The sequence below is a fragment of the Saccoglossus kowalevskii genome, chromosome 21, assembly GCF_978046115.1.
Source record: "Saccoglossus kowalevskii chromosome 21, keSacKowa6.1, whole genome shotgun sequence".
In the NCBI taxonomy this organism is placed as follows: Eukaryota; Metazoa; Hemichordata; class Enteropneusta; family Harrimaniidae; genus Saccoglossus; species Saccoglossus kowalevskii.
In genome coordinates, this window is record NC_140661.1 from 14794504 (window position 1) to 14819228 (window position 24725).

Below are 24725 nucleotides of genomic sequence, written 5' to 3' on the forward strand. Positions count from 1 at the left end.
AAAATGAATTTTTTTTTGCAAATTTGCAAGAAATGTAAATAAAAATTGTCTTGTGACTCAAAACTTAAATTCTTATATAGCATGGATATACAGAGAAAATTTCCATTCACAGCTCTGTCCAAACATTCTTAATTTCTAATTTTTGTTTTGAAAATAATAAATTACTGTAGGTGTTTGCTTTGTTTAATAGAAAGAAGCTCACATAAGCCAACAATTGCATGTATTGTATACTCGATTATTAAAATGTGACTTATTTTGTCCATGGATACATCTCTGCTATCTACGTTACTTATAGAGCAAATGTCATAGTACATTTCTTAGAATTTACAAGGCTTTCCGCTGAGGATATTTTTAAACATAAATATTTCAATGTTTGCCAAACCTGGGATGAACTTTGCCACACATCCAAATTATACGTTTAAGAAAATCCAACATTTTCTCCTTTTTTATGCAGGATGGTTGCCTGCTTCTGGTGTACTAAAAACACTATTAATCTTTGCCGCTGGAAATGTTTGCAAATTTATTACAAAATTCAGGGCAATTTGTCTCTTGTGAAGATAAAGTGGAAAGTGGTTTCCATAGTGACAAACTGCTCAAGTTCATGTACCATCAACCTTCCTTTGAAATTTTCTCTCTGTTCATAATCCATACTTTCATTATGCCATTGACCTTGACTTTCTAGAGTTCTTTCAAAAATCAATTTATCAATATCGCACAACTCATAAAACCCATTCTTGAATCATCAAGTTCTGTAGCTACTGGTAATGGGAAGTATTAATATTCACAATTAAGAGAAAAAAATTGAACCAAAATTGGGTGAGAAAAATATTATTTCAAGTAGTATTCAAAGGCTTAAAATGCTTTGACTGCTTTTTTTTGTTTTATGTTCACCATAAACTTAGGGTTGATTCAGCTTCACATTAAAACTGTCTAAGGAGTATTATTTATTGAATTTGAACTTGCCACTTTTGCCGTAACAAACGGACGACGCGCTTTGAAAAAATGGCTGCCAGGTCAAAGGTCAATGTCTAAAAATACGTATTTTAAACGTGATTTCAAAAATAAAGTGTATATATTTTTCACTTTTATTAAAGCAGATTAATTTTACATTGAAATATTTAAAATAAATAAAAGTTAAAATGATTAAAGTAGTTAATTCGTAGCTAGTAAAATGGAAAATGAATATTAATTAGCTCATGAATATTAATGAGATCATGAATATTTATTAGCGACCTGCACTCAAATCAAGCTGGGCAGAACCCTGTTTGTGCCATGTTCTCATTACTTCTGCAGCTTAAGAACACATTGGAATTGCATGCAATTGGTTTTGTCCTTTCCTGTGTCTACCCATCAATGCATCCAACATCATTTCTCTGACACAGTTTGTCTGATTTTTGTACAAGGTCGCTTGTTGTACATATTCTTGTTCTTTTTAAAGAAATTTAGCCAGCTGGCAAGCATTTTCATCTAAACATGTCATAAACTGTTACACCTTAGTTGGTTACATTCAAATTTTATATTCATAACACCCATGAAGAGTTACTAATCAATGCATGTTAATTTTTTTCTGTGATTTATTTTCAAAAATGGCCGACTGGAAGCCATTATTTTGTTTTTACAAGTATTCTATTTCAGACAGTGTTTGACCAATTGCGTCAGGCACAGTTCTTGAACAAATAAGGTATGTTAATTATTCTTGAATAATGTAAATGCAATTGAATCTACTGGTATACATTCAAATTATATTAATTATCTCACTTCTATTTTGAATTAGGGTTAATCTCCAAATTTCATGCTACATATTAAGAGCATTACCATTTCTCTGATCTAGAGGCGTCAAAAACCTAATTGCATTTACTTTTTATTCTGCAAGTAATTCTGTTTTTGTTAATTGTGTTATTTATATTAGTTACAGCTCAGTGCTATGTTAAATCCTTTAGCTAGCAGCAGTCATTATAGCAAGAATTAGTTTTTTTCTCATATTGCTCTTTTTTCAAGAATGGACACATTTTTGTGACTATTCGAACAACTGAAGTAATAATTTTAAACATTTTAATACTACATGTATGTCAAAGATGTCTAGCACATTCATTTATGGTTAAATAGGTTAAATCTTAAATTCTCTACCTGGTTTAACCTCTATTGTTGTGTTTACTCATGCACATACTTTTAGTGGATATCAACCATACAGATTCATTAGCATGTACCGGTACTTAGGGATTGCATGGGTGCACTTCAACACTCTAGTTTTGTTTTCAAGTGAGAGAAAAGAATGGAAATGTGGGTGGTCCTTACAAAATTATTAAATTAATAAATTTTAACTGAAATGTTAAATATTTTATTCAAATTAGGTGGTCGTTCTTATCAGCTGCCGGCATTTTTTTATATCAAAATTATTAAAGCGAAAAATGAACTGAAATGATAAATATTTTATTCAAATTAGGCGGTATTCGGATTGGCTGCCGTCATTTTTTTTATATCAAAATTATTAAAGCGAAAAATGAACAGAAATGATAAATATTTTATTCAATCGTTCTGATCGGCTGCCTGTTCTTTTTTATATCAAGTATCATGACAATATGTCATAGAGTCGTAAAGGGACTTATTATATAACTATTTTACAATTCTAATCACTTACTGTACATGGTAGTATATTTCTATTGAGACATGCATCTTCATATTTATTGAGTAATTCTCAGGCATGTGTTTTTGGTGTGTACAAGAAAACACCTTTCACCAGGAGATTACACCTTTCATCCATGGCTACGCCAGTATATTGCTGTATTTACATATGTATGTGTCAGTGGTCGATTTTCCACTTTATTTTCACTTGAAAAATAATAATATTTTACTGATTTTCACTTAACCTGTTACAGTGTATATGTATTCAGTAAAACCAGATTTTGCACTACATGTATATAACTTCAAAATAAGAAAAAAGTAATTCAGTATTTTTGTTAAGGGGTCATAAACAATTGAATGTTAACCCCTAAGCTAGCAATTAGCTTTATTGTACATGTATTTATAGTTGGGCTTGACTTTGGATTTGAGAGTACATCCATTTTCAAAGTAAAATTTGATAAAATAGCCTTGGTGCTTTTGAACAGTGTAGGAAAAATCTGTTTTTCAAAGAGCAATTGCCTTTGTGGCTTCCATGAAGTTCAAGCCTGTATATAATGTGACCCAAATAAATATTACCAAACTTCCTTAATGGTAATACCCAGTCTTAACAAAAATAATGACTTAATTTGTATAAAATTTTAATTAATTAAAATATCAATGAAGAACAATTCTACTTTGAAATAGGACAAAGTTATAGGTTTATGAATTTCGTGTTGACAGAAAAATAATTTGTGATTATTATTTCCAGGCTATTCTTTCAAAATAAGCTGCATTTTAAACAAAAGATGTGCCGACCTCAGGAGTTCAAAAGTCAAGTGATCACAACGGAATCAAATCAAATATTTGAGATGCCAAGAATGAATATTAGCAATTTAATGAGTTTCTCAATCATATTGGGTTTAAGATATTCTGTTTTTATGAATACCTTTGAAATTATCGAATAACAAACTTTTGACAGTTTATGGAAGAATGCAGGTTTAGTCTACCATAATGTACTCTATTTCAGCTCAAATTAATATTCACTTTAAAGATATTTTGACTGTTTTGTGGGAAGTTTATTGTCACTGATTTTTGATGAGTTGAGTGTAAAGCATAGGATAAAGAGTATTTTACTGCATTTTTTTTCGCTGATTCTTTCTATCAGTGAAAGCAGCGAAAATAAATTTTAAGTAAAAATGTATGATTTTTTTGTATCAAAAATTCCAACTATTTATAGAATATAACCGCCAGCTACAAAAACAAAATTGAGTGAAAATTCCTCTGTAAATTAAAATAAAAATAAAAATAAAATGAAATAAATCATTTATTATAAATAAAAAAAACTGACATACAGAATTGAGGAGGCAGTAAAAAAAAAAGAAATCATTAAACATCTGATTAATGGCCGTGTGTTAATTGTGTATCATCCTCACAGACAGCAAGACTATAGACCTCACTATAATTTACAACACTTTCTATTATCCTCTCGGATCATTATTTTACCGCTATTGTCATTGAAGTATTTCCTGTATGATAAACTTTGACCTCATGCATGAATCACCACCTTGTGTCGTCGACACAATAACTAAAAAAGCAACGCGAGACGAATACTAAATATATGCAGTGTACGTACGAATATTTATCTAATCAAATGCAGCAGCTGATGTCTGGTTTGCAGATTACGTTATTTCATTCAAAACTCGTTGTAAAGACCAAGATATACCTGGTATGTTTTATTTTCGCAAAATCCATCATTGCTAATTTTTTCGCACTGAATGTTGGTGGCATTTAAAAAAAAAACTCTGCATATTTCAATATTTTGGAAACCGATTAGAATTGAAAGTGTTCTTAGACTGTTTTATTTGAAATTCAGCCTGATATAGTTATTCAAATTATTAATGACAGAAACAAAAATGTAAAGTTTGTGAAATGAAGTGAAAGATGACAATGTCTGGTTTAGTTTTACCATACTGCTATACACATTTAGCGGAAGGTTTTCTCTGAACGATGATTTGTATAGAAGAGCAGCCAACACCCACTAATTACCACTTTCTCTTTTTCTAAGCATTTTATTCTTAATGTACATTTTGTAGGAATTCTATGAATAATTTTTTTCTTTCAAAATTTGGTTTAAAAATTTGTTTTCACATTTTGTGTATTTTTCTCAAAATGTTTTTTTTATTAATATTGAGCCAAACAGAAATAATTGTCCAATAGCTGTGAATCCTGATCAAAGTTTTTGAAAAAATATAAATAAAATTATACAAGTTTATCTTTAAAAAGTTGACTTTAAAATTGAATTAATTAATGTACATTGTTTAAACCCGTTATCATTTCATGTAGACAGGAAAAAATTATGTAAATTCTAGTTTAAAATATTGAAGAAGGATTCTTTTACAAATATCATACTCGTACATAGCTCGTCTCATCTAATCTTAAGTTGTGCTCATACTTGAATATTCCCCTCAGCGATTTTCTAGGTCTTAGAATTTATTATCATGGTATTTAACTCTTTTCATTTGTAAATTCAACATTATGCTAGGGTTTAATTCAGTGCCATGCTAGGTGGTTCAACTCGGGTTATTTCAATTTAGCGCCATGCTAGGTGGTTTAACTAGGGGAATGTCAATTCAGTGCCGTGCTAGGTGGTTCAACTAGGGTTATGTCAATTCAGTGCCGTGCTAGGTAGTTCAACTAGGGTTTTGTTAATTCAGTGCCATGCTAGGTGGTTCAACTAGGGTTTTGTCAATTCAGTGCCGTGCTAGGTGGTTCAACTAGGGTTATGTCAATTCAGTGCCATGCTAGGTGGTTCAACTAGGGTTTTGTCAATTCAGTGCCATGATAGGTGGTTCAACTATGGGTCAATTTATTGCCATGCTAGGTGGTTCAACTAGGGTTGTGTCAATTCAGTGCCATGCTAGGTGGTTCAACTAGGGTTATGTCAATGCAGTGCCATGCTAGGTGGTTCAACTAGGGTTATGTCAATGCAGTGCCATGCTAGGTGGTTCAACTAGGGTTGTGTCAATTCAGTGCCATGCTAGGTGGTTCAACTAGGGTTATGTCAATTCAGTGCCATGCTAGGTGGTTCAACTAGGGTTATGTCAATGCAGTGCCATGCTAGGTGGTTCAACTAGGGTTTTGTCAATGCAGTGCCATGCTAGGTGGTTCAACTAGGGTTATGTCAATGCAGTGCCATGCTAGGTGGTTCAACTAGGGTTATTAGTCCCCGTTTGGACGAAGTCCGAAAACGGGGACTTATGATTCGGTCTCCATCTGTTCGTGCGTTCGTCCGGAGTCATATCTCAGAATCACTTGGGTCGATTCCATTCATTCTTTGCATGTGCCTAGTACTTTATGTTGGACATATGCACATGCAGTGGTTTAGCGATTCGATTCAAAATGGCCGACTGGCAGCCATCTTGTTTTTTGAAAATGTTGTATTTTGGACATGCTTTGTCAGTTTTCATTCAAACTTGGTACATAGATTATAAATGTTAGGATGCATGTCCATGACGATTTATTTCACAATTGGATCAAAGATGGTCGACTGGCAGGCATCTTGTTTTTGTTTTTTTATGCGGTATCTTGGACGTGCTCTGTCAGTTTTCATTCAAATTTTGCACATACATGTACTTTATACATGTTAGAATGCATGTCCATGACAATTTGTTTCAAAATCTGGTCAAGGATGGCCGAGTGACAGCCATCTGACTTGTTGGCCTTACTACTATATTTCCACAATTAATGTAGCATTTTCATTCGTATTTGGCACATACATCATACATATCACTATCAGTGTGTTTCATAATCAGATCAAAGATGGCCGAATAACGACTGTTTTTATTTTTGGTAATATTACTACTACACGGAACACGTGTTTTGATGTAAATAAACAATCTGTTGTATACGCCACTTGGAACTTAAGTTTCAAGGACACACTTGCGACAACCCCTCCGCTTTTAATAATATGACGAGCACAAAGAGAACTTTCAAAAATTTAACGGGGACTGTGTCATTTTCAATGACTTGTTTCAATTTAATGTCACCCTAGGTGGTTCAACTAGGGTTCTATTGTTTCTGCTTGCAGTTTCGAGAATCCAACTAAAAACATTTGTTTTTAGCAAAATCAAAACCCAGTAAATGCATTTACAGTATTGAATATGCAATTTATCTGATTAATATGCATTTTTCATTAATAGTTTATATGAAACTTGTTTGTCGATCTAAAATGATATTTAAACTTTTGTGATTTATATACTCGTATTTGTAAGATATGACTACAATCTTTTAAGAGCTGTGAAATTTATTGTTCCCCATCTACAGGTCTAGCCATATCTCAGCTTCAGGTTGTATGGTCTAGAGCTATATTTTATCTCCTGTCAACCACGCTGAGATTACTGTGGAGATTGATAATAGTATTCTAGCACTGAATATATGTATAAGCACCCTAGTGGTTGATTTCCCAATTAATTATCTAATATTAAAGGTTGACCATTAATAATTTAGGGGGGTGGATTTAGAAAGAACAAAATGCACAGAGATAACAATTAAAAAAAAAAAAAAATGACTATATTTACAGGGAAAAAAATGCAGCATTGAAAATCTTGATCATTTCAATGCAAGAAAAAAAAGCTCCCCGCCCAGATTGTTTAATGATCAACACTTAGGGATAACTCTTTTGAAATATTGGGGAGGGGGCCAAAAGATTTCGGCAAAACATTAAATTAGACTGTAATCAAGAAAAAAAATTCCACAGGCTGAATAATAAGAAAATTGTCTCTTAAAATATTTAAAAAAAAAAAACTCCTATTGAAGAAAAAAATGATGTCCAGGTATGCTCTCAGGAAAAAATGTATGCTATTGATCAATTTTCTCCAGTCCCTCCCCCAGATTTAAAATGGGTCACCCCTTACAGACCAACCTGTTTTAAATACATTATTATATACAATATACTGTAAACAACCTCTAAAGCATGAGAGTCACATTTTCTTAAGTTTTGGGGAATCACAGAATTTTGTAGCTGCAACACTTTACTGAAGTTTCTTGAAAATATCAGTGGTCATGCATGACCCTTGCAAAATTTCTTCCTCGTAAATCCTGTCATATCAACAAAATGTACATATACTATAAACTACTTATTCTGCGCCAGAGACAAATATCCTTGAATTTCGTAAGTCAAAGAGTTTCTTGTTGGATCTTTGGGACAGTATGCCAAACTTACTATCCTGAAACAGGGTTCTCCTCACGGCATTCATTGTAGAGTAGGGATTCCCAACTGTTAAATTTTGGATAAAATAATAGAACCAATTTAGCATAACAATGAAAACCATATGCATATTCTAATATGCAAATTGGCCGATATTGTATGCAATTTTTCTGGAGAGAACACTGCTGAAATTTACCAGATCTTATAAATTCTTTGCTGTGAGCGAAAATGAACTGTTTACAGTAATTCAGGCAGTGAGACTTTCACGGTTTACGCTAAGCATGCCAGTTTGTGGCCATGTGCCAAACGCCTACAGCTGACAGTGAGACCAATTTGTTTTGGTACACTTGAATGAACTGCAAATGAACTCTCTTGGAGCTCTTCCCTCATGTTTGTATGGTGTGCTTATTCATGTGTTAACGCAAGTGTATACTGTATGCTTTAGATACGGCCAATTAATCTACACACTGTAGTAGTTCGCTTGCGGCAGTTTGATATATGACTCATATATGATATTAGTTAAAGCTACTTCATTTGACTTTTTTTTTATTGGTAGCTACCAACATATTTTCATAGTATAATTGTTTATGTACTCCAATCTGTGTATTTCTGTGTTAGCTGATATGTCATATCTAGACCTTATAGGCACAAATGTAAATTGTTTTTATATTTTGGCCTAAAACATTTATATTAAAAATATCAGGAAAATGAGATTGTGTACTAACTTTGTGTTATTTAAAAATGTAGTTAACTGAGTTAAGAAAGCCATAGGAAAAAATTGTCACTTGTTGCAAAGTTATTTTGGCCTAAAACATTCATATTAAAAATATCAGGCAAATGAGATTGTGTACTAACTTGTGTTATTTAAAAATTTGGTTAACTGAATTAAAAAAACCATAGGAAAAATTTGTCACTCATTGCAAAGTGCTTATTACATGTAAGTATATAGTAAAATGGTAATACATGTATTGAACATTGGTAAAGTATTGACCGAGGAGATCCATTCTATTTATATGCAATCGTGAATTATTCCCATTCACAGTAGTGATAAAATATTCATGCCCCCGCAGAATGACAACCAAGTCATGATTAATCCTTGTAGCGATGGTGAGATAGCCATCACAAGAGCCAACTTAAGGAAATGTGGTTGAGCATTATAATTCTTGCAATTGCAATCAATTTGAATATATTCTGAGCTGTAATCAGATTCAGGATTCCCATCAGTTAGAATACAATACATATGCAATTTACAAACTGACCTCGTCAGATAAGGCTGCGCATTTAGGTGCCCGGGAGCATAAAAATGATTTTAAATTTATGAACTCAAGACGCTATGTATATTGTATTGCTAAGTAGTAGGATAAAGATCGTATATTTTCTTTCCCCGCTGTACGTACATACCCAAGCGATATTTGTGTGTGGCACAAAGACTGAATGCATAATGCTAGAGTAAGGTGTGGGTAGAATTTTAATCGCATTTTTTATACCTGAATGTTTCCTATTTATTGTGATCGATGGTTAATGTTGAGATTAGTCAGCTGTCTAGGAAATGATACATTTCCCTCTGTAATGGGGGGCTAATCTGCATAAATGCTGCACAGAGTCCAGGCATGAATGGCAATTAATAGTTTATATTTACTATTATGTAACGTTTGTTGTGTGGAATGCTGATGCTTCTTGGAATAATATGTGATGTGTATCGTGATTGATAAGATGCTACAAATAGTGGAAATGGAGATGCAATTCAGGCTCCAGAGGGAGTGAATCACATGAGGGCAGGTGTATTGAAATTTGTTTTTAGATCACTGTGAATAATTATGTACATGTCACAACATGACATCACTTATGACCCTTGACATTAATGTAATCTATCTTTGTAAATACCCATAATGCATTGCAGTACAGCTTTTGCCACTTTCAATTAAAATAAATATATACTAGTACCATAATTTTTTGTATGCTGGATCATGGCTGGATGATTATAATATGACTAATTTTGACAATGCCTCTGTAATTTACATGAGTGCAATTGAGTGCAATTAAAATGACAATTAAAATGACAATTGTGGAATTTTGTAGAAGTGAATATTTAAAAAAATTTTCGTCATCAAAACAGAATTGGATTCACATTTAAATTTTTTCTGTTTCATTTAATTTTTATTGACATTCTCTCTTTCTAGTGAAGATGCGTGTTTTAACACATAGTGTCTGGATCACCCTTTACATCACTAATTAGTTGAATGACTAGTGTCAACCATTTTAATTTCATTTCTGATGCAAATATTGCGAATCGGTGAGACATCAATCACAAAATATTGTACCAGTGAACTTTTTATTTGAGATCTTTAAGACATAGAATCATAGCATCTTTTACTGGTGTCCCAGGGTGTCACTGACATTTTCTGGTGTCCTAGGGGGTCACACTGACATTCACCATGGGTCCTAGGGAGTCACACTGACATTCACCATGGGTCCTAGGGAGTCACACTGACATTCACCATGGGTCCTAGGGAGTCACAGCGACATTCATTGGTGTTCTATGGAGTCACAGTGACATTCACTTCTTGTAATCTAGGGAGTCACAGTTACATTCACCATGGGTCATAGAGAGTCACAGCGACATTCACCATGGGTCCTAGGGAGTCACACTGACATTCACCATGGGTCCTAGGGAGTCACAGCGACATTCATTGGTGTTCTATGGAGTCACAGTGACATTCACTTCTTGTAATCTAGGGAGTCAGTTACATTCACTGGTGTTCTAGGGAGTCACAGTGGCATTCACTGGTGATCTAGGGAGTCACAGTTACATTCACTGGTGTTCTAGGGAGTCACAGTGGCATTCACTGGTATTCTAGAGAGTGCCCTGAAATTGTCACAAATTGCAAAATTTGATAGATACAAAAATATAATGGTTTGCAATTATACAGCCCTTATTTTATATGCTAATATTGTAATAAATAATAATAGTTTTGATATACATTTATTAAGCTTATTCTCGAGTAGGCTGACATCCAAGCATTCTACCACCATCAGCAGTGAAAACAAATGCCTGAAACTCTCAGAAAACTGTACTTCGTTGACACTCTTCTGAACAGTGTAGCAATACACTGTTTTCGTGACTTTGGCTAAGTTCACTGAATCTTCAACCAGTGTTCCACAGCAGCTTGCACAAAACCCATAAAAGTGTATTGTACAGTGGTGTGTGCCCAAGCAACATAAAACGTCCTGTGACGTAGCTCAGCCCAGAGAATATAGTCAGGATAGGCAGTATTGATGTACAATATTATTTTCTTATGTTTCTATATGTTCTTTTGTAAAATGTGAATCAAGTCAATAAAATATCTATATGTGTATGGGGATGCAATTGACAATTTATTTTGCCTCTCTTCCACCGGATGAGGTTTCAACCATAAAAACATTGTACTTCACAATAAATTAAATATTAAAAAAAAAAATAGAAAAATAATTTCATTACCATCATAAAAAAAATAAATAGGTCTAGTTGACAAGTAGATGAGTGGCTAGCTTGAACACTGGCAGTTGGAATTGATTGAGTCAATATTTGCATTAGCTACTCTCTTGTGCTTTCTTTCATGAAGTATTGCATTCGACTTCTACATGTAGAGGGAGACCTTCAGTTAAGCCTAATCTCACATCAAATTTATTCTCTGTATTAAGAACACAATAGAAAACAAGACAGATTAAGAGTGTAAACGTGGACGTCCCTGGTGCAATCCCTGGCCTGGGATTGATAATTTCCTCTGTAAATCTTCATATCCTGATATAACCTTTTCACAACTACTTCCTTTTTTTCATCACAAATTCACAAAATAGTCTGCACTTTCCTTCAGAAGATTGGGACAAAAATAGCCAATTTTTTTTAGTTAAAACTGAAAATTTACTCAAATTTTGTCTGTTAGCTCCAATATTAGGGTTCATTTCAAGAAATATTAAAGAATATAAGAAAAATGTGCAGAAACAATTTGGGCAAGAAAGTCTGCTGTGAAAAAGGTTAACCAACAATATTTTAAAACATGCCAACTCTGATTAGAAGTGCACATAAACTAATAGAGTGTATTGAATCATTAAAATACATCAATGTTTGACCATATTTCATATATTATCAGTTATTATTGATTTTTTGATTCATAATGCATATCATATGGTTTATATTTTCAACATGCTCATATGAATGAATGAATGAATGAATGAGTGAATGAATGAGTGAATGAATGAATGAATGAATGAGTGAATGAATGAATGAATGAATAAAATTTAATAATAATAATGCTAAAATTAATGTGTAGGGTAGTAATATGAAATAATAACAATGGAATAAATAAAGAAAATAGGTGAAATAAATTATAATCTCTTCAAATTACCAAAGGAGATTAAATCATTAAATGGTACACCATTTTACTCTGCGGGCAATTTTACCAATATGTTATCACACTGGGATGACTGACAACCTCATTAAAAATACATGTATAGCGCCCTCGCACGACAATCTTGTAAAATTATTGTTGATAACAATTTTATATTGTCTTAATTCAGGGTTAGACTGTAATTTTACCATGATTTGCTTTTTGTGCCACAAGTTGATCCTCAGATTCCAGTAATATATTTCAACATTTTTTTTCTGATAAGAAAAGTCCCTGCTCATAATAATATTGTGCAGTCTTAATTTCCATAAGGAATGGATTCCCACTGTATATTTACGTTGAATATTTCCTAATACTACAATAGACCATTTTGTGCTCACTGCGAGATCCTGCGTTATACGTGAAGTCGAACGTAAAAACAGAACAAAGGCCGTAGTATCGTAGTGGGAGATATTTCCATGCTTAATAATGTGATGATGATAAGTAATTGTATGCAAATGCAATATTCTCGTGTCAAAGATCGGCCTTTTGATGTGAGCTACGAAATAAAGAAATTTGAGTTCAGAATCAAATTGTTTTTTTTGTGGCAGGCCCACTTCTTTCACACAACTGGCAAGATCTTGCAGTTGAACGGAAAATCACCTATTATGAGTAATCAATATCTCTGTGTATACTAGTAGTTCCGTGGTCAAAAAAAATCATATTCTACTAATCCAGGATACAATAAATGCAATTTTTGGTTTAGAGTTGTGCTTTTAAGACCTAATAACAAAATGTGTGTTTCCAGTAACTTGCCCGATTTGCATGCCAATGGTGTAATCTTTTCATGGCTATTAAACTTAAAAGTGGCCATTAGAGGAGCTGTCTTCCTGTTCCTAGCTGCATGCATGCAGGACATATTCTTTCCATAAAAATGTCAACCCATACATTGTCATGTATTTAAAAATTCCATTTTAATTTGTGCTGATGTTTAACACTATGACCCAACATACCCTGCAATATCGAGTTGAAAAAAATATATTTGACAAAATAAACTGTTGTACATAGAACAAACACCAAACACAAAAAATTTGGTACATCGTATGTGAATTATTAGTAGTCCATGCAGTTAATTACAGAGGTATTCCTATGGTTGAAAATAAGTATTATTTTATTGATTCAGTCTATGGGTACAACTAGATTAGATGTGATTTTTTGTTTATATGCGCTTCTTTTGGAGATGTGCTTTTAATAGAAAAAATACAGTACATGCAAATAGAGTTAGAAGACAACACATGTAACCTTTAGCAGCATAAGTACTTAAATTACTGACGTATGACGAGCTAACGAGAATATGTGTAATACTGTTCCACTTCCGTTACAAATTTAATGCTAAATTTCTGCTCTTTGTGTATATGTAACTTCTACTTTTTCCTTATACAGGCGAAAGAACTGGCGTTTAGTAGGAAGTGATTGACATGCATGGGTATGAGTGACGAGCAGTCATCAAGCGGTAATTAAGGCACATCAATACTGAGTTGTGCTAAAAGGTGAGTTTAGTGATCTGAACACACTCTGGCAGCAATGTATAGTATAAAGTCAGATTGTAGGTTTTAAAAAGCTTTGCTGTGTTATCTCTAATCATGTATTTTATCTTCAGTATAAGCACTTATAGTTGTACCCACCTTTTGCACTGTCATCTGTACAAAACCATTTTAACAGTTTGTTTATCTGCATTTCAGTTTATATTGGAGCAAATACTGTATTTGTTATAGGGTTCTATGGCATATTGTAACCATAGAAACAGGCATGATTATTTTTGTGACATAAAATACCAAATCAAATGTCGTTGGTCATTTATGTACATTACTTGTGACAATTCTGGTTAGTGAGTTGGGTCTGTAGATACAAAAGTAATATTATGCACAAGGGGATGGGTGAACCCGTTGTTAAAACTCCATCATATGTCACGCTGAAAACTGGTAAATAAACTGATAAATATTTATATAGAGTATAAAAATGAAATGAAAACATGTAGCAATAAAAGTTGTGATATAAAGCCGACTGTAAGCTACATCTGTGCAAGTACCTGTAAAATCTGTATTAGAAGCCGCATCCCTAATAGAAGTCACACCATTTCTTTTTGAATGTTTGAGAACCAAAAATTCATCATTTCTCATATGTGTAGATGCTCTAATAGAAGCCGCATCCCCTCTGTTGCATTGTACCATTTTAATAGAGGCCGCGGTTTCTAATACAGATTTTACAGTAGTTGAAAATTCTATCATGGGGAATCTGTATCAGAAGCTACACTACCTATTCCTGTTAAGTCAGTCTGGCAGTAGTATGCAACATCTAGTGTGGGAACGTACAGCTTTTTAGCTCCGTTGTCGACTTTGTTGAGCTGAGCTTATCATATGAGTGATTGTCCAGCGGCGTCCGGCGTCGTCGTCGTCCGTGTCAATGTTTTACTTTTTTGACTTCTTCTTGAAAACTACAAGCCTGAATGATTTGATACTTCGTGTATATGTACCTTGGGTAGACCTCTCTCAGATTTGTTCATTTCATGATGATATCTTCAATTCTCTAATTTTGGTGAATATTTTTGTCATTTTTGGTAAAAAGTGATATTTTCGACTTCTTGTTAAAAACTGCAAGTCCAATTGCTTTGGTATTATAAATATTGGTACTACATGTGGACCTCTCTCAGGTTTGTTCATTTCGTGATGATGTCTTTAATTCTCTAATTTTGGTGAATATTTTTGTCATTTTTGGTAAAAAATGATATTTTTGACTTCTTGTAAAAAACCGCAAGTCCAATTGCTTTGATATTACATATATAGGTACTACATGTGGACCTCTCTTAGATTTGTTCATTTTGTGATGATATTTTCAATTCTCTAATTTTGGTGAATATTTTTGTCACTTTTGGTAAAAAGTGATATTTTCGACTTCTTGTTAAAAACCAAAAGTTCAATTGCTTTGATATTACATATATAGGTACTACATGTGGACCTCTCTCAGATTTGTTCATTTTGTGATGATATCTTCAATTCTCTAATTTTGGTGAATATTTTTGTCATTTTTGGTAAAAAGTGATATTTTCGACTTCTTGTTAAAAACCAAAAGTCCAATTGCTTTGATATTACATATATAGGTACTACATGTGGACCTCTCTCAGATTTGTTCATTTTGTGATGATATCTTCAATTCTCTAATTTTGGTGAATATTTTTGTCATTTTTGGTAAAAAGTGATATTTTCGACTTCTTGTTAAAAACCAAAAGTTCAATTGCTTTGATATTACATATATAGGTACTACATGTGGACCTCTCTCAGATTTGTTCATTTTGTGATGATATCTTCAATTCTCTAATTTTGGTGAATATTTTTGTCATTTTTGGTAAAAAGTGATATTTTCGACTTCTTGTTAAAAACCAAAAGTTCAATTGCTTTGATATTACATATATAGATACTACATGTAGACCTTTCTCAGATTTGTTCATTTCGTGATGATATCTTAAATTCTCTAATTTTGGTGAATATTTTTGTCATTTTTGGTAGAAAGTGATATTTTCGAGTTCTTGTTAAAAACTGTAAGTCCGATTGCTTTGATACTATACATATTGTTCATTTTCTAATGATGTCTTCAGTTCTTTAATTGAAATATGCATTGCTAACAGCGGAGCTATCTCAGCCGATAGGCTGCTTGTTGTTCACATTTTAAGATTTATTTCCAATTTCTTCACATCGTGCGATCTATTTTGCAGTTTCTTTATATTTAGATTTTTATTCCAATATCTTCACATCATAAGATTTATTTTTTCTCTTAGGGTTTTTTATTGATAAAGTTAGCTGCCAGATTTTTGTTATGCTGAGGAGAATCTATGATCGCATATATTATGTATGTTTGAAAAAGTGAAGTGTGAAAAATTAGATTAGACTTACAATGGCTGTGATGCTGAAGACGCTACTTTGTCTCTGCTCACTCACATCATGGAGATGGCACAGTGGTTTATTCGTCTATGCACAGGAAGATCAAGTATCAGAATACGTCTGGAAAACAGGTGAGAGCTTCATCAATAATGTGTACCATAAAAACACTAATTTGCGTCTCTTAATATGCTTACCTGGTTCATTTTAAAAAACTCATTATTAAATGTATCATATTAATTTGTAGTGGTCCGAATAAAAAAGATTTAAAATTGTATACGGTGAAATACTATATTTTCGCTTGGAATTAATTTTCGCTATTTTCGCTGAAGGAATGATTCAGTGAAAATAAAATCCAGCAAATATACCTTTTTTCCTCTATATTTTACGTAAATTTTCTGATTGTCTGTCTTTGATATACTAGTAACTTGGATGTCATGTCATTACTGTTTGCAAGATTTGCGTACTGTCAACAAAGTCCCACGAACCATGGCATCACCAGTCCCTGTGCTGTGTGAACTAAACCAGCAAATGACAGATCATATCAAATGTTCGTTTTTGACTCCCGTGTGCGAAGCACAAAAAGGGAGTCTTTGCAGTTAGTGTGTCTGTCTGTATGTGTGTGTGTGTGTGTGTATGTGTGTCCGTCTGTTCCACTGATATCTCAAGAACCATACATCAGTTTTTGATGAAACTTGGTGCATAGATGCTCTGGGCGCAGATTTGATTAGGTTTTGGTAAAAATCCATGCATATTAATTACCTAATTTGCATGATAATTAGCTGATTTTTAGCTGTTTCATGACTGTTCCACTGATATCTAAAGAACCACTCATTGGATTTTGATGAAACTTGGCACACAGATGCTTCAAACTAATGCGCAGATTTGATTAGTTTTGGGTAAAAATCTGTGCAATATTAATTACCTAATTTGCATAATGATTAATCAATTTTCGGCTTTTCCACTGATATCTCAAGTACTAATCATCACATTTCAATAAAACTTGGTACATAGATGTCATAGGACACTGCACAAACCGGAAAGTTTTTAGGGTAATATCAGTAGATATTAATTACCTAATTAGCATAATTAATTAATTTTCAGCTTTTGATATTTCAAGTAGTAATTGTCACATTTCAATGAAACTTGGTACATAGATGTCATAGGACACTGCACAGACCTGAGAGTTTTTAGGGTAATATGAGTACATATTAATTACCTAATTTGCATAATTAATTAATTTTCAGCTTTTGATATTTCAAGTACTAATCATCACATTTCAATGACACTTGGTACATAGATGTCATAGGACACTGCACAGACCTGATAGTTTTTAGGGTAATACGAGTACATCTTAATTACCTAATTAGCATAATTAATTATATTTCAGCTTTTGATATTTCAAGTAGTAATCATCACATTTCAATGAAATTTGGTACATAGATGTCATAGTACACTGCACAGACCTGATAGTTTTTTGGGTAATATCAGTATATATTAATTACCTAATTTGCATAATTAATTAATTTTCAGCTTTTGATATTTTAAGTAGTAATCATCACATTTCAATGAAATTTGGTACATAGATGTCATAGGACACTGCACAGACCTGATAGTTTTTAAGGTAATATGAGTAAATATTAATTACCTAATTTGCATAATTAATTAATTTTCAGCTTTTGATATTTCAAGTAGTAATCATCACATTTCAATGACACTTGGTACATAGATGTCATAGAACACTGCACAGACCTGATAGTTTTAGGCTAATATCAGTATATATTAATTAGCTAATTTGCATAATTAATTAATTTTCAGCTTTTGATATTTCAAGTAGTAATCATCACATTTCAATGACACTTGGTACATAGATGTCATAGGACACTGCACAAACCTGATAGTTTTTAGGGTAATATGAGTACATATTAATTACCTAATTTGCATAATTAATTAATTTTCAGCTTCTGATATTTCAAGTAGTAATCATCACAGTTCAATGAAATTTGGTACATAGACATCATAGGACACTGCACAGACCTGATAGTTTTAGGCTAATATCAGTATATATTAATTAGCTAATTTGCATAATTAATTAATTTTCAGCTTTTGATATTTCAAGTAGTAATCATCACATTTCAATGAGACTTGCTACATAGATCTTCTAGGATTATGCAGAGACCTAATTAGTTTTAATTGGATATTAATTACCTAATTTGCATAATGTTCCACTGATATATAAAGAACCACAAATTGGATTTTAATGAAACTTTTAAAGAGAACTATGCAGAAACCCAATTAGTTTTTGGTAAATATTTATGCTTATTAATCACCTAATTAACATAATTAATTAACACTGATATCTCAATTACTGATCATCACATTTGAATAAAATTTGGTACATAAATGCTCTAGGACAATAGACAGGCCTGATTAATTTTGGGTTAAAATTTGTTCATATTAATTCTCTAATTAGCATAATAATTCATAATTTTTTTGTTCTGTTCTGTTCATATTAGTTACCTGATGTACATAATTAGTTTTCAGCTTTTCTATCAATATCTCATGTACAGGTAATTTTTAATTAATTTTTAATGTGTCTTCAATACTCTCAGCACACGGGAGTTCTTTCTAAGCTTTCTTTGATTTTTTGGAGGGGGGGAATAATGAATTACTATTTATTTAAGTGATTCAAAAGTATTCTTTTATTTCATGAATTGTATTCTATTACCAGTAATTTGTACACTTGAAAAAACAATTTTTTTACAACCGTGATTTGAGTTTTATCAGATTTGTTCAAAACAAGACAAATTATGCTCATATTTGTTGTAAACATTCATTTTGTGGGTGAAAATTTAGCAGTGATAGTGTTGATTTGAGTGTTTGAACTCTTTTTCACCACCAGACATTCTCACACAAACTATTCTGCACGTTCTTAGCTCCACTGTTGACTTTGTCAGCGACGCAGAGCTCTTCATATTACAGATTGTCTGGCGTATGTAGTCTGTCGTCTAATTTTTACATTTTTGTCTTCTTTTTTAAAACTGTTAAACCAAGTGCTTTCATATTTGCAACATAGATTCTTAGGGTAGTCCTATCTCAGATTTGTTCATTTTGTGATGATATCTTCAATTCTCTAATTTTGATGAATATTTTTGGAAAAAAGTGATATTTTCACTTTCTTGTTGAAAACCGCAAGTCTGATTGCTTTGATACTATACATATTGTTCATTTGCTAATGATATCTTCAGTTTTTTAATTGAAATGTGCATTGCTAACAGCGGAGCTATCTTAATCGAGAGGCTCCTTGTTCTTATATTCTTCAATATTTCTAGAAATGAACCCTAATTTTGGAGCCCACAGACACAATTATGGTCGATTTTCAATTTTTACTCAAAAAATTTGGCTATTTTTATCCCAATCTTCTGAAGGAAAGTGCAGACAGGATTATTTTGTGAATTAATGATAAAAACAGAGAACTACTAAGAATGTGAATTTAAAACCTACTGAATATTCCTGCAACATCAAATCTGCTAAAATTTAAACCCAGTGAATATGCGAAGTTAATTATAGAAAATAACTTTTCCTCCACAAACTAGTGAATTTAAAACCTACTGAATATCCCTGCAACATCAAATCTGCTAAAATTTAAACCCAGTGAATATGCGAAGTTAATTATAGAAAATAACTTTTCCTCCACAAACTAGTGAATTTAAAACCTACTGAATATCCCTGCAACATCAAATCTGCTAAAATTTAAACCCAGTGAATATGCGAAGTTAATTATAGAAAATAACTTTTCCTCCACAAACTAGTGAATTTAAAACCTACTGAATATCCCTGCAACATCAAATCTGCTAAAATTTAAACCCAGTGAATATGCGAAGTTAATTATAGAAAATAACTTTTCCTCCACAAACTAGTGAATTTAAAACCTACTGAATATCCCTGCAACATCAAATCTGCTAAAATTTAAACCCAGTGAATATGCGAAGTTAATTATAGAAAATAACTTTTCCTCCACAAACTAGTGAATTTAAAACCTACTGAATATCCCTGCAACATCAAATCTGCTAAAATTTAAACCCAGTGAATATGCAAAGTTAATTATAGAAAATAACTTTTCCTCCACAAACTAGTGAATTTAAAACCTACTGAATATCCCTGCAACGTCAAATCTGCTAAAATTTAAACCCAGTGAATATGCGAAGTTAATTATAGAAAATAACTTTTCCTCCACAAACTAGTGAATTTAAAACCTAATGAATATCCCTGCAACATAAAATTTAACCCAGTGAAATAAATGATAAATGATGCCTGTCAGTCAGCTCAGTTTGTGGTTTTCTGTGCAAAATAATGAAGCAATCAGCAGTTATTTAAAACTAGGTTATATGATTGCATGTGACATATCCACATACAGAACTCCCATGAATATTGCTCGTTTTATAACACAGATCAGTATAGTTACATCAGCTTTTATTGATGATTGATGTGTCTGCCTTCCTTTCATAGATTACTTTATATATGCCTGGGAAGTGATAATTCATTCAAAGACCTGGATAGCCCCAGGCTTAGCAATACTAATATCTGTCTTTTATATTTCGTCATAAATGAATTCTAGTCGAGTAGAACACATGAATGATGCGAGTTTAGTGAATTTTATTGTGTTGGTTTTATTCCTTTTGATGAAACATACATTTATGTGAACAAAAGTGGTTGCATTGCGGTGGTCTATTCATTATAGTATTCTGTTTGGAATAACATTGTTTTTCCAGAACCGTGATTACAAAATTCAAACGATGTAATTTTTTCATCATAAATTGTATAATCATTGATAAACACTTAATTATGATAAATATCTTTGTAAATATATTTTGTAAGCTGCGAATTTTGCAGCAATCTGCTTTAACATGTGATGTCAGTAGAAGCTTGGATCTCTTGTTTGTGATCACTGGTGAACACTTCTCTAACTATATCTGACCATGTACATGTACCTGTATGCAATTGTGTTCAAGATCAGCGACCTATCAGAACGTGTGTTACATACCGCTTTCCAGAATGACATAGCTTGTTTTAGTGAAGCATGCTATATTCGATATTCCTGTCAAAGAAAATCTGCTGGTGAAAATATTTAATAAAAACAACCAGAGCCACTTGTCTACATGGATTTATAGACAATTAATGGTTGTTTTTGAGGCATTCACTCTATGAACAATTGTGTCAATTTTTGTTTGTTGTAAATGTGTTTAATACATACTTGTCTATTTAGAAATGACCTTTGGCCTTTTTTACTCAGTACAAAATATTTTTTTGGAAATAGGCAAAATTTTTTTTTTGCTTTTTTGGAAGTATTTATGTTAAAGCATTATTTAAAAAATAAATAAATTATAGTATTTGTCAGGATTTCCCAATATTTCACTTTCTCATCTCAATAACAACATATGATTTTCTCACGATGTGTACAAAACATTATTACCCTAGGGAGCAACGATAAATTGCTATAAAAAAATCACAATTTTCACAGGTGTTTGACAGTTTTTTTGTTTGCAAAAATGTATTTTTGTGACCATAATTTCTTATCTGGATTTTTTGAGCGGCATATGGTGAAAATCAAGGAAATCTGGCATGAAGAGTAGGATTTTTATAGACAACTATTCCGGAAGTCGAAGATGTGATGTTTTGCATGTGCGCGCATGCCGTTTTGGGGTGTAACGTAAAATTGCACGCGTGATATTGTGCTTCTGGGTGTACCAATCAATGTCACAAAAATATCAGCAAACTAACATGTTTGTATTTTATGCTATGACAGAGCAGACGTATTTTTGCACTCCAGTTTTGTTACTTCCGGAAAAGTGGTATATAGTGATGCATTGCTTAGTTGTCAGATTTTTTTTTTTGTAATGGGTACATGAATTTCTCATGGTTCATTGCTTTCGAAGTGCTTAGCAATCAGTGTTGGTTCATTGGCTAAATTTGTATAGATTGTTCGTGTTTAACTTTGTCTTTTTTGATATTTTACAGGTTCTTGGGGAACATGTCATTACATTCACTGTGGCTATGGTGGAACCCAAACACGGTCAGCTTGGTGTATCCATAGAGATGGGAGGGACACATTAAAATCCAACTGTGATGCAGCAACAAAACCCAGTATGCAAAGAAGATGCTTTAAAGTATGTGATGAACATAGACATTTGTTTGAATGGGAAATCGGAGAATGGAACAAATGCGAAAAGCCGCTTGATTACCAGATACCATCCAATGAAGTATGTGGTTCCAAGTCGCTGGGAACGCAAACCAGAACTGTCATGTGCTTGTTGAAAAGTAGGAACATTGTAATAGAACAGAATGATGCAAATGGACTTGTTGACGATGACTTCTGTGAGCATTTCTCATCCAAGCCTGCCTTGTCACAAAGTTGCCTCATCCCGTGCCCCCAGGACTGTATAGTGTCGCATTATAGCGACTGGAGCGACTGTACAAGAACGTGTGGGAATGGTACACAGATACGTACTAGACATGTCCTTGTGCCTTCAATGTATGGAGGAAAAAAATGCCCTCGCTTGGCAGAGATCAAACCGTGCAATGAGCTTCCAACATGTATGGAAAAACATCAGTATTCATACAAAACTAAAATTAGCCCATGGAGTTCGTGTGCACCTAACATAGACTTCACGAATAGCAGTGTTGCTAGTTTGAATCGTCCTGTGATTGGGTATCAGAAACGTGAGGTGACGTGTACGCGTAGTGATGGAAAAAGCGTCAGTAAAAAGTAAGTCCTTGCTACAATGTTATGTTCTCCAATCTGCATTATGCATGTCCGGATTAAACTAGTATTTGTACAGATGTATGTACTGGGTTTAAGCAATGGAAATGTTCTGCTCATGAAGTTTTGAAAATTCAATCTACCTGGGCTATGTGACTCATCCCATACTGCAGTAGTATAACTATATATTATATATTATTATATATTTTACGTCCATGGTACCTGAAAGAAATGCTGGTTCCTAATATTTTGTTCGGAATCATGTTCTAAAAAACAATTATTTAAAAATTTGTGGTTAGATGGAATAAGTGAGTTTTTTTTTTTTACAGCTTATTGCCATACATTTTTATGTCAATTGTGAGTCTATTTATCTTTATTTTTCAGATTATGTTTTGATAATAGTAACCATGACAATATTCCACTCCATCAGTCATGTGTTCTGGCTCAGGATTGTAAAGTCACAGAATGGTCTGATTGGAATGCTTGTTCCCAGACCTGTACACCGGATTCTGGAACATCCATGGGATACAGGATGCGTTATCGAGATGTTACTTTGTTGCCATTAGGAGATGGAATTCATTGTCCACAGTTGCATGATGTTCAGAGTTGCACGTCTACTTCCAATGGTGCTCTTATTCCATGTCCAAGGTGAGACAAAATTGGCATTTGATTATTATTTGAGTAACCTATGAATAAAAAGCTGACAATGTCACGTGACAAGCTGGACATGTCACATGACTCGGTGGACCTGTAACATGACACAGTGGACCTGTCACATGACACAAACCTGTCACATGACAAGGTGGACCCATCACATGACAAGACTAGACTATCACAAGTGACATGACAAAGTGGCTGTATCCCATGACTTGGTCAACTTTTCACATGACAAGACGACACTATCCCTTGGCAAGGTTAATATATTACATGATAATATGGACTTGTACTTGGACTCGCATGACAAGGTGGACTTTTCACATGACAAGATGACACTATCCCTTGGCAAGGTTAATATATTACATGATAATATGGACTTGTACTTGGGCTCGCATGACAAGGTGGACTTTTCACATGACAAGACGACACTATCACATGACAAGACGACACTATCACATGACAAGATGACACAATCACATGACAAGACAACACTATCACATGACAAAGTGGTGGTATCACATAACTTGATGAACTTTCAATATGACAAGACGACACTATCACTTGACAAGGTGAATATATCACATGATAATATGGACTTGTCACATGACAAGGTGAACCCATCACATGACAAGGTAAGTTCATTACAATGTGGACATATCACTGAATGAGGTGGAGTTTCACTATAAAATTAGAGAACTATAAATCAACAACTGAAAACTGTTAATACATGTCATGGTGTTTTATGTTTTGTTCTCTAGATACACGTGGCATGTATCAGCTTACGGAGAATGTAGTACACGTGATATAATATCCAGACACGAAATCAAACATCTGAATATTAATGGTACCCTGTGTGGAGGAGGTTTACAGAGAAGAGAAGTATTCTGTACTCAAGTGAATGATACAGGTATGTGATAATCTTCATGGAATAGGAAGTACCCACCAAATGCTTCCCATACATCAGCAATTTGCTGGTATAATGTTTTCTGTTTAATTTTACTGTTTTATACCCAAAATACAACAAATAATTAGAATTGGCCTATTGGCCTGCTAGTAGCCAGTTTGGACAAAATGTGTATCATTTGGTGGTATGAAGATAAGTTCAATGTTACTGATGTTTTTTAACCCTAGTAAGGGAAATTGTAATTGTTGGAATGAATTCAAATACAAAAAGTCAATATTATGTACGACCTTTTATAAAACTA

The 24725-nt window shown here is 33.1% G+C and overlaps 1 protein-coding gene across 2 annotated transcripts in view; it reads left to right on the forward strand.

The window, feature by feature from the left end:
* Positions 1-24725, forward strand: part of LOC100378341 (thrombospondin type-1 domain-containing protein 7A-like) — a 70021-nt gene that overhangs the window by 17359 nt on the left and 27937 nt on the right. For both annotated transcript variants that reach the window (XM_006824139.3, XM_085495156.1), the window contains exons 2-6: positions 13615-13721; positions 16004-16237; positions 22122-22869; positions 23248-23511; positions 24279-24427. In XM_006824139.3, the coding sequence (XP_006824202.2) occupies positions 16120-16237; positions 22122-22869; positions 23248-23511; positions 24279-24427 (1279 nt within the window). In that variant the 5' untranslated portion in view covers positions 13615-13721; positions 16004-16119. The remainder of the gene's footprint in view (positions 1-13614; positions 13722-16003; positions 16238-22121; positions 22870-23247; positions 23512-24278; positions 24428-24725) is intronic.